We start from the raw sequence: 12,200 nt of genomic DNA on the forward strand, positions 1-12,200 counted from the left end.
ACCTTTTCTTCTGTATTATTGACTGTAAGTTTGTTTATTCCATGTGTAACTCTGTTGTATGGGTCGAACTGCTTTGCTTTTTCTTGGTTAGGTCACAGTTATAATAATAATTTTGCACGCCCAATTTTTCAGTTTTTGATTTGTTAAAAAAGTTTGAAATATACAATAAATGTCGTTCCACTTCATGATTGTGTCCCACTTGTTGTTGATTCTTCACAAAAAAATACAGTTTTATATCTTTATGTTTGAAGCCTGAAATGTGGCAAAAGGTCGCAAAGTTCAAGGGGGCCAATTACTTTCGCAGGGCACTGTATTTGTAAACTATCTAGCACGTTAGCTAGGTAGGTAGGTAAGTAGGTAAGTAAGCTAGGTAGGTACGTTTTAGCACATTTTAGCTGGTTAGCCTATCTAAATCTTGTAAATATCATGGCCAGATTATGTGCCCAGGGGCCTCAACCCCTAGGAAGCCGCCATTGATTTTGTTGAGTCACCCAGGTATCATATGAACACACATAAGACATGGCAATACAATTGGATTTGATTTAACCTGGCAAAATGTGTTGAATTGCAGGAAAATAGCTTTAAAACTTCAAAATGTTCTCTCGGCCCATGGCAAAAAGTGTAGAAGCGGTGTGAACAGTTTGGGGTCGGCACGGGCCGTGCGGTGGGTTTTTTGTTGATAAATGACAATATCCATCCGGACCTTTTACCACACACACACAGGACATTTGTGTGACTGAACTTTCTCAAATAGTATTTGAGTACCCCTGCACTACCAGATAGTAGATATGTTTGTGTAATTTAGAAAATGTATAATGTTGATAGTGTATGTTTCTCCCCTCTCCTCAGCCCCTCTAACGGCGGTGGGGACTGTCCCGGGGTGAATTATGAGTACCAGCTGTGTAACACAGAGGACTGCCCCAAACACTTTGAGGACTTCAGGGCCCAGCAGTGCCAGCTACGCAACTCCCACTTTGAGTTCCAGAACACCAAACACCACTGGCTGCCCTATGAGCACCCTGACTGTGAGTAGTGTATTCACTGTTAGAAAAAAGCATTGCAAAAGGGTTCTTCAGCTATCCCTATAGGAGAACACTTTTTGGTTCCAGGTAGAATTTTTTTTTTTTTGCCAGCCATGGAGCACCACTGTGCCTCAACGTGCCCTATTAGCCTGCCATGGAGCACCACTGTGCCTCAACGTACCCTATTAGCCAGCTACGGAGCACCACTGTTCCTCAACGTGCCCTATTAACCAGCCATGGAGCACCACTGTGCCTCGACATGCTCTATTAGCCAGTGATGAAGCACCACTGTTCATCAACGTGCCCTATTAGCCAGCCATGGAGCACCACTGTGCCTAAACGTGCCCTATTAGCCAGTGATGGAGCACCACTGTGCCTCAACGTGCCCTATTAGCCAGTGATGGAGCACCACAGTGTCTCAACATGCCCTATTAGCTAGCGATGGAGCACCACTGTGCCTCAACGTGCCCTATTAGCTAGCCATGGAACACCATTATTCCACAACGTGCCCTATTAGCCAGTCATGGAGCACCACTGTACCTCAACGTGCCCTATTTGCCAGCCATGGAGCACCACTGTACCTCAACGTGCACTATTAGCTAGCCATGGAACACCATTATTTGTCAACGTGCCCTATTAGCCAGCCACGGAGCAGCACTGTGCCTCAACGTGCCCTATTAGCCAGCCACGTAGCACCACTGTGCCTCAACGTGCCCTATTAGCCAGCCACGTAGCACCACTGTGCCTCAACGTGCCCTATTAGCCAGCCACGGAGCACCACTGTGCCTCAACGTGCCCTATTAGCCAGCCACGGAGCACCACTGTGCCTCAACGTGCCCTATTAGCCAGCCACGGAGCACCACTGTGCCTCAACGTGCCCTATTAGCCAGCCACGGAGCACCAATGTGCCTCAACGTGCCCTATTAGCCAGCCACGGAGCACCACTGTGCCCTATTAGCCAGCCACGGAGCACCGCTGTGCCTCAACATGCCCTATTAGCCAGTCATGGAGCACCACTGTACCTCAACGTGCCCTATTAGCCAGTCATGGAGCACCACTGTACCTCAACGTGCCCTATTTGCCGGCCATGGAGCACCACTGTACCTCAACGTGCCGTATTAGCTAGCCATGGAACACCATTATTCCTCAACGTGCCCTATTAGCCAGCCACGGAGCACCACTGTGCCTCAACGGGCCCTATTAGCCAGCCAAGGAGCACCACTGGTCCTCAACGTGCCCTATTAGCCAGTGATGGAACACCACTGTGTCTCAACATGCCCTATTTGCTAGCGATGGAGCACCACTGTACCTCAACGTGCCCTATTAGCTAGCCATGGAACACCATTATTCCGCAATGTGCCCTATTAGCTAGCCACGGAGCACCACTGTGCCCTATTAGCCAGCCACGGAACACCACTGTGCCTCAACGTGCCCTATTAGCCAGCCACGGAGCACCACTGTGCCCTATTAGCCAGCCACAGAGCACCACTGTGCCTCAACGCGCCCTATTAGCCAGCCACGGAGCACCACTGTGCCTCAACGTGCCCTATTAGCCAGCCACGGAGCACCATTGTGCCTCAACATGCCCTATTAGCCAGCCACGGAGCACCACTGTGCCTCAACGGGCCCTATTAGCCAGTCATGGAGCACCACTGCACCTCAACGTGCCCTATTTGCCAGCCATGGAGCACCACTGTACCTCAACGTGCCCTATTTGCTAGCGATGGAGCACCACTGTGCCTTAACGTGCCCTATTAGCCAGTCATGGAGCACCACTGTACCTCAACGTGCCCTATTTGCCAGCCATGGAGCACCACTGTACCTCAACGTGCCCTATTAGCTTGCCATGGAACACCATTATTCCTCAACGTGCCCTATTAGCCAGCCACGGAGTACCACTGTGCCTCAACGGGCCCTATTAGCCAGCCACGGAGCACCACTGGGCCTTAACGTGCCCTATTAGCCAGCCAAGGAGCACCACTGGTCCTCAACGTGCCCTATTAGCCAGCCACGGAGTACCACTGTGCCTCAACGTCCCCTATTAGCCAGCCACGGAGCACCAATGTGCCTCAACGTGCCCTATTAGCCAGCCACGTAGCACCACTGTGCCTCAACGTGCCCTATTAGCCAGCCACGTAGCACCACTGTGCCTCAACGTGCCCTATTAGCCAGCCACGGAGCACCACTGTGCCTCAACGTGCCCTATTAGCCAGCCACGGAGCACCACTGTGCCTCAACGTGCCCTATTAGCCAGCCACGGAGCACCACTGTGCCTCAACGTGCCCTATTAGCCAGCCACGGAACACCAATGTGCCTCAACGTGCCCTATTAGCCAGCCACGGAGCACCACTGTGCCCTATTAGCCAGCCACGGAGCACCGCTGTGCCTCAACATGCCCTATTAGCCAGTCATGGAGCACCACTGTACCTCAACGTGCCCTATTAGCCAGTCATGGAGCACCACTGTACCTCAACGTGCCCTATTTGCCGGCCATGGAGCACCACTGTACCTCAACGTGCCGTATTAGCTAGCCATGGAACACCATTATTCCTCAACGTGCCCTATTAGCCAGCCACGGAGCACCACTGTGCCTCAACGGGCCCTATTAGCCAGCCAAGGAGCACCACTGGTCCTCAACGTGCCCTATTAGCCAGTGATGGAACACCACTGTGTCTCAACATGCCCTATTTGCTAGCGATGGAGCACCACTGTACCTCAACGTGCCCTATTAGCTAGCCATGGAACACCATTATTCCGCAATGTGCCCTATTAGCTAGCCACGGAGCACCACTGTGCCCTATTAGCCAGCCACGGAACACCACTGTGCCTCAACGTGCCCTATTAGCCAGCCACGGAGCACCACTGTGCCCTATTAGCCAGCCACAGAGCACCACTGTGCCTCAACGCGCCCTATTAGCCAGCCACGGAGCACCACTGTGCCTCAACGTGCCCTATTAGCCAGCCACGGAGCACCATTGTGCCTCAACATGCCCTATTAGCCAGCCACGGAGCACCACTGTGCCTCAACGGGCCCTATTAGCCAGTCATGGAGCACCACTGCACCTCAACGTGCCCTATTTGCCAGCCATGGAGCACCACTGTACCTCAACGTGCCCTATTTGCTAGCGATGGAGCACCACTGTGCCTTAACGTGCCCTATTAGCCAGTCATGGAGCACCACTGTACCTCAACGTGCCCTATTTGCCAGCCATGGAGCACCACTGTACCTCAACGTGCCCTATTAGCTTGCCATGGAACACCATTATTCCTCAACGTGCCCTATTAGCCAGCCACGGAGTACCACTGTGCCTCAACGGGCCCTATTAGCCAGCCACGGAGCACCACTGGGCCTTAACGTGCCCTATTAGCCAGCCAAGGAGCACCACTGGTCCTCAACGTGCCCTATTAGCCAGCCACGGAGTACCACTGTGCCTCAACGTCCCCTATTAGCCAGCCACGGAGCACCAATGTGCCTCAACGTGCCCTATTAGCTAGCCACGGAGCACCAGTATTCCTCAATGGGCTCTATTAGCCAGCCACGGAGCACCACTGTGCCTCAACGTGCCCTATTAGCCAGCCACGGTGCACCACTGTGCCTCAACGTGCCCTATTAGCCAACCACGGAGCACCACTGTGCCTCAACGTGCCCTATTTGCTAGCGATGGAGCACCACTGTGCCTTAACGTGCCCTATTAGCCAGTCATGGAGCACCACTGTACCTCAACGTGCCCTATTTGCCAGCCATGGAGCACCACTGTACCTCAACGTGCCCTATTAGCTTGCCATGGAACACCATTATTCCTCAACGTGCCCTATTAGCCAGCCACGGAGTACCACTGTGCCTCAACGGGCCCTATTAGCCAGCCACGGAGCACCACTGGGCCTTAACGTGCCCTATTAGCCAGCCAAGGAGCACCACTGGTCCTCAACGTGCCCTATTAGCCAGCCACGGAGTACCACTGTGCCTCAACGTCCCCTATTAGCCAGCCACGGAGCACCAATGTGCCTCAACGTGCCCTATTAGCCAGCCACGTAGCACCACTGTGCCTCAACGTGCCCTATTAGCCAGCCACGTAGCACCACTGTGCCTCAACGTGCCCTATTAGCCAGCCACGGAGCACCACTGTGCCTCAACGTGCCCTATTAGCCAGCCACGGAGCACCACTGTGCCTCAACGTGCCCTATTAGCCAGCCACGGAGCACCACTGTGCCTCAACGTGCCCTATTAGCCAGCCACGGAGCACCAATGTGCCTCAACGTGCCCTATTAGCCAGCCACGGAGCACCACTGTGCCCTATTAGCCAGCCACGGAGCACCGCTGTGCCTCAACATGCCCTATTAGCCAGTCATGGAGCACCACTGTACCTCAACGTGCCCTATTAGCCAGTCATGGAGCACCACTGTACCTCAACGTGCCCTATTTGCCGGCCATGGAGCACCACTGTACCTCAACGTGCCGTATTAGCTAGCCATGGAACACCATTATTCCTCAACGTGCCCTATTAGCCAGCCACGGAGCACCACTGTGCCTCAACGGGCCCTATTAGCCAGCCAAGGAGCACCACTGGTCCTCAACGTGCCCTATTAGCCAGTGATGGAACACCACTGTGTCTCAACATGCCCTATTTGCTAGCGATGGAGCACCACTGTACCTCAACGTGCCCTATTAGCTAGCCATGGAACACCATTATTCCGCAATGTGCCCTATTAGCTAGCCACGGAGCACCACTGTGCCCTATTAGCCAGCCACGGAACACCACTGTGCCTCAACGTGCCCTATTAGCCAGCCACGGAGCACCACTGTGCCCTATTAGCCAGCCACAGAGCACCACTGTGCCTCAACGCGCCCTATTAGCCAGCCACAGAGCACCACTGTGCCTCAACGTGCCCTATTAGCCAGCCACGGAGCACCATTGTGCCTCAACATGCCCTATTAGCCAGCCACGGAGCACCACTGTGCCTCAACGGGCCCTATTAGCCAGTCATGGAGCACCACTGCACCTCAACGTGCCCTATTTGCCAGCCATGGAGCACCACTGTACCTCAACGTGCCCTATTTGCTAGCGATGGAGCACCACTGTGCCTTAACGTGCCCTATTAGCCAGTCATGGAGCACCACTGTACCTCAACGTGCCCTATTTGCCAGCCATGGAGCACCACTGTACCTCAACGTGCCCTATTAGCTTGCCATGGAACACCATTATTCCTCAACGTGCCCTATTAGCCAGCCACGGAGTACCACTGTGCCTCAACGGGCCCTATTAGCCAGCCACGGAGCACCACTGGGCCTTAACGTGCCCTATTAGCCAGCCAAGGAGCACCACTGGTCCTCAACGTGCCCTATTAGCCAGCCACGGAGTACCACTGTGCCTCAACGTCCCCTATTAGCCAGCCACGGAGCACCAATGTGCCTCAACGTGCCCTATTAGCTAGCCACGGAGCACCAGTATTCCTCAATGGGCTCTATTAGCCAGCCACGGAGCACCACTGTGCCTCAACGTGCCCTATTAGCCAGCCATGGTGCACCACTGTGCCTCAACGTGCCCTATTAGCCAACCACAGAGCACCACTGTGCCTTATTAGCCAGCCACGGAGCACCACTGTGCCTCAACATGCCCTATTAGCCAGCCACGGAGCACCACTGTGCCCTATTAGCCAGCCACGGAGCACCACTGTGCCTCAACGCGCCCTATTAGCCAGCCACGGAGCACCACTGTGCCTCAACGTGCCCTATTAGCCAGCCACGGAGCACCAATGTGCCTCAACGTGCCCTATTAGCTAGCCACGGAGCACCAGTATTCCTCAATGGGCTCTATTAGCCAGCCACTGAGCACCACTGTGCCTCAACGTGCCCTATTAGCCAGCCACGGTGCACCACTGTGCCTCAACGTGCCCTATTAGCCAACCACGGAGCACCACTGTGCCTTATTAGCCAGCCACGGAGCACAACTGTGCCTCAACATGCCCTATTAGCCAGCCACGGAGCACCACTGTGCCCTATTAACCAGCCACGGAGCACCACTGTGCCTCAACGCGCCCTATTAGCCAGCCACGGAGCACCACTGTGCCTCAACGTGCCCTATTTGCCAGCCACAGAGCACCACTGTGCCTCAACGTGCCCTATTAGCCAGCCACAGAGCACCACTGTGCATCAACGGGCCCTATTAGTCTGCCATGGATCACCACTGTGCCTCAACGTGCCCTATTAGTCTGCCATGGAGCACCACTGTGCCTCAACGTGCCCTGTTAGCCAGCTACGGAGCACCACTGTTCCTCAACGTGCCCTATTAACCAGCGATGGAGCACCACTTTGCCTCAACGTGCCCTATTAGCCAGCCACGGAGCACCACTGGGCCTCAACGTGCCCTACTAGCCAGCCACGAGCACCACTGTGCCTCAACATGCCCTATTAGCCAACCTTGGAGCACCACTGTGCCTCAACGTGCCCTATTAGCCAGCGATGGAGAACCACTGTGCCTCAACGTGACCAATTAGCCAGCCATGGAGCACCACTGTGCCTCAACGTGCCCTATTAGCCAGTGATGGAGCACCACTGTGCCTCAACGTGCCCTATTAGCCAGTGATGGAACACCACTGTGTCTCAACATGCCCTATTTGCTAGCGATGGAGCACCACTGTACCTCAACGTGCCGTATTAGCTAGCCATGGAACACCATTATTGCGCAATGTGCCCTATTAGCTAGCCACGGAGCACCACTGTGCCCTATTAGCCAGCCACGGAGCACCACTGTTCCTCAACGTGCCCTATTAGCCAGCCACGGAGCACCTCTGTGCCCTATTAACCAGCCACAGAGCACCACTGTGCCTCAACGCGCCCTATTAGCCAGCCACGGAGCACCACTGTGCCTCAACGTGCCCTATTAGCCAGCCACGGAGCACCATTGTGCCTCAACATGCCCTATTAGCCAGCCACGGAGCACCACTGTGCCTCAACGGGCCCTATTAGTCTGCCATGGATCAGCACTGTGCCTCAACGTGCCCTATTAGCCAGCCACGGTGCACCACTGTGCCTCAACGTGCCCTATTAGCCAACCACGGAGCACCACTGTGCCTTATTAGCCAGCCACGGAGCACCACTGTGCCTCAACATGCCCTATTAGCCAGCCACGGAGCACCACTGTGCCCTATTAGCCAGCCACGGAGCACCACTGTGCCTCAACGCGCCCTATTAGCCAGCCACGGAGCACCACTGTGCCTCAACGTGCCCTATTAGCCAGCCACGGAGCACCAATGTGCCTCAACGTGCCCTATTAGCTAGCCACGGAGCACCAGTATTCCTCAATGGGCTCTATTAGCCAGCCACTGAGCACCACTGTGCCTCAACGTGCCCTATTAGCCAGCCACGGTGCACCACTGTGCCTCAACGTGCCCTATTAGCCAACCACGGAGCACCACTGTGCCTTATTAGCCAGCCACGGAGCACAACTGTGCCTCAACATGCCCTATTAGCCAGCCACGGAGCACCACTGTGCCCTATTAACCAGCCACGGAGCACCACTGTGCCTCAACGCGCCCTATTAGCCAGCCACGGAGCACCACTGTGCCTCAACGTGCCCTATTTGCCAGCCACAGAGCACCACTGTGCCTCAACGTGCCCTATTAGCCAGCCACAGAGCACCACTGTGCATCAACGGGCCCTATTAGTCTGCCATGGATCACCACTGTGCCTCAACGTGCCCTATTAGTCTGCCATGGATCACCACTGTGCCTCAACGTGCCCTATTAGTCTGCCATGGAGCACCACTGTACCTCAACGTGCCGTATTAGCTAGCCATGGAACACCATTATTGCGCAATGTGCCCTATTAGCTAGCCACGGAGCACCACTGTGCCCTATTAGCCAGCCACGGAGCACCACTGTTCCTCAACGTGCCCTATTAGCCAGCCACGGAGCACCACTGTGCCCTATTAACCAGCCACAGAGCACCACTGTGCCTCAACGCGCCCTATTAGCCAGCCACGGAGCACCACTGTGCCTCAACGTGCCCTATTAGCCAGCCACGGAGCACCATTGTGCCTCAACATGCCCTATTAGCCAGCCACGGAGCACCACTGTGCCTCAACGGGCCCTATTAGTCTGCCATGGATCAGCACTGTGCCTCAACGTGCCCTATTAGCCAGCCACGGTGCACCACTGTGCCTCAACGTGCCCTATTAGCCAACCACGGAGCACCACTGTGCCTTATTAGCCAGCCACGGAGCACCACTGTGCCTCAACATGCCCTATTAGCCAGCCACGGAGCACCACTGTGCCCTATTAGCCAGCCACGGAGCACCACTGTGCCTCAACGCGCCCTATTAGCCAGCCACGGAGCACCACTGTGCCTCAACGTGCCCTATTAGCCAGCCACGGAGCACCAATGTGCCTCAACGTGCCCTATTAGCTAGCCACGGAGCACCAGTATTCCTCAATGGGCTCTATTAGCCAGCCACTGAGCACCACTGTGCCTCAACGTGCCCTATTAGCCAGCCACGGTGCACCACTGTGCCTCAACGTGCCCTATTAGCCAACCACGGAGCACCACTGTGCCTTATTAGCCAGCCACGGAGCACAACTGTGCCTCAACATGCCCTATTAGCCAGCCACGGAGCACCACTGTGCCCTATTAACCAGCCACGGAGCACCACTGTGCCTCAACGCGCCCTATTAGCCAGCCACGGAGCACCACTGTGCCTCAACGTGCCCTATTAGCCAGCCACGGAGCACCATTGTGCCTCAACATGCCCTATTAGCCAGCCACGGAGCACCACTGTGCCTCAACGGGCCCTATTAGTCTGCCATGGATCAGCACTGTGCCTCAACGTGCCCTATTAGCCAGCCATGGAGAACCACTGTGCTTCAACGTGCCCTATTAGCCAGCCATGGAGAACCACTGTGCTTCAACATGCCCTATTAGCCAGTCATGGAGCACCACTGTACCTCAACGTGCCCTATTTGCCAGCCATGGAGCACCACTGTACCTCAACGTGCCCTATTAGCTTGCCATGGAACACCATTATTCCTCAACGTGCCCTATTAGCCAGCCACGGAGTACCACTGTGCCTCAACGGGCCCTATTAGCCAGCCACGGAGCACCACTGGGCCTTAACGTGCCCTATTAGCCAGCCAAGGAGCACCACTGGTCCTCAACGTGCCCTATTAGCCAGCCACGGAGTACCACTGTGCCTCAACGTCCCCTATTAGCCAGCCACGGAGCACCAGTATTCCTCAATGGGCTCTATTAGCCAGCCACGGAGCACCACTGTGCCTCAACGTGCCCTATTAGCCAGCCACGGTGCACCACTGTGCCTCAACGTGCCCTATTAGCCAGCCACGGAGCACCCACTGTGCCCTATTAGCCAGCCACGGAGCACCACTGTGCCTCAACGCGCCCTATTAGCCAGCCACGGAGCACCACTGTGCCTCAACGTGCCCTATTAGCCAGCCAAGGAGCACCAATGTGCCTCAACGTGCCCTATTAGCCAACCACGGAGCACCACTGTGCCTTATTAGCCAGCCACGGAGCACCACTGTGCCTCAACATGCCCTATTAGCCAGCCACGGAGCACCACTGTGCCCTATTAGCCAGCCACGGAGCACCACTGTGCCTCAACGCGCCCTATTAGCCAGCCACGGAGCACCACTGTGCCTCAACGTGCCCTATTTGCCAGCCACAGAGCACCACTGTGCCTCAACGTGCCCTATTAGCCAGCCACAGAGCACCACTGTGCATCAACGGGCCCTATTAGTCTGCCATGGATCACCACTGTGCCTCAACGTGCCCTATTAGTCTGCCATGGAGCACCACTGTGCCTCAACGTGCCCTATTAGCCAGCTACGGAGCACCACTGTTCCTCAACGTGCCCTATTAACCAGCGATGGAGCACCACTTTGCCTCAACGTGCCCTATTAGCCAGCCACGGAGCACCACTGGGCCTCAACGTGCCCTACTAGCCAGCCACGAGCACCACTGTGCCTCAACATGCCTTATTAGCCAACCTTGGAGCACCACTGTGCCTCAACGTGCCCTATTAGCCAGCGATGGAGAACCACTGTGCCTCAACGTGACCAATTAGCCAGCCATGGAGCACCACTGTGCCTCAACGTGCCCTATTAGCCAGTGATGGAGCACCACTGTGCCTCAATGTGCCCTATTAGCCAGTGATGGAGCACCACTGTGCCTCAACGTGCCCTATTAGCCAGCCACGGAGCACCACTGTGCCTCAACGTGCCCTACTAGCCAGCCACGATCACCACTGTGCCTCAACGTGCCCTATTAGTCTGCCATGGAGCACCACTGTGCCTCAACGTGCCCTATTAGCCAGCTACGGAGCACCACTGTTCCTCAACGTGCCCTATTAACCAGCGATGGAGCACCACTTTGCCTCAACGTGCCCTATTAGCCAGCCACGGAGCACCACTGGTTCTCAACGTGCCCTACTAGCCAGCCACGAGCACCACTGTGCCTCAACGTGCCCTATTAGCCAACCTTGGAGTACCACTGTGCCTCAACGTGCCCTATTAGCCAGCGATGGAGCACCACTGTGCCTTAACGTGCCCTATTAGCCAGCGATGGAGCACCACTGTGCCTCAACGTGCCCTATTAGCCAGCCATGGAGCACCACTGTGCTTCAACGTGCCCTATTAGCCAGTGATGGAGCACCACTGTGTCTCAACATGCCCTATTAGCTAGCGATGGAGCACCACTGTGCCTCAACGTGCCCTATTAGCCAGTCATGGAGCACCACTGTACCTCAACGTGCCCTATTTGCAAGCCATGGAGCACCACGGTACCTCAACGTGCCCTATTAGCTAGCCATGGAACACCATTATTCCTCAACGTGCCCTATTAGCCAGCCACGGAGCAGCAATGTGCCTCAACGTGCCCTATTAGCCAGCCAGGGAGCACCACTGTGCCTCAACGTGCCCTATTAGCCAGCCACGGAGCACGACTGTGCCTCAACCTGCCCTATTAGCCAGCCACAGAGCAGCACTGTGCCTCAACATGCCCTATTAGCCAGCCATGGTGCACCGCTGTGCCTCAACGTGCCCTATTAGCTAGTCACGGAGCACCAGTATTCCTCAACGGGCCCTATTAGCCAGCCACGGAGCACCATTGTGCCTCAACGTGACCTATTAGCCAGCCATGGAGCACCGCTGTGCCTCAACGTGCCCTAT

General features: G+C 55.7%; 1 protein-coding gene across 5 annotated transcripts in view; it reads left to right on the forward strand.

Moving 5' to 3' along the window:
• Positions 1 to 12,200, forward strand: part of adamts3 (ADAM metallopeptidase with thrombospondin type 1 motif, 3) — a 178,981-nt gene that overhangs the window by 108,443 nt on the left and 58,338 nt on the right. For all 5 annotated transcript variants that reach the window (XM_036936580.2, XM_036936583.2, XM_036936581.2 and 2 more), the window contains one exon: positions 850 to 1,025. In XM_036936580.2, the coding sequence (XP_036792475.2) occupies positions 850 to 1,025 (176 nt within the window). The remainder of the gene's footprint in view (positions 1 to 849; positions 1,026 to 12,200) is intronic.

The sequence above is a fragment of the Oncorhynchus mykiss genome, chromosome 11, assembly GCF_057628025.1.
Source record: "Oncorhynchus mykiss isolate SJ-2025 chromosome 11, ASM5762802v1, whole genome shotgun sequence".
NCBI classification, from domain to species: Eukaryota; Metazoa; Chordata; class Actinopteri; order Salmoniformes; family Salmonidae; genus Oncorhynchus; species Oncorhynchus mykiss.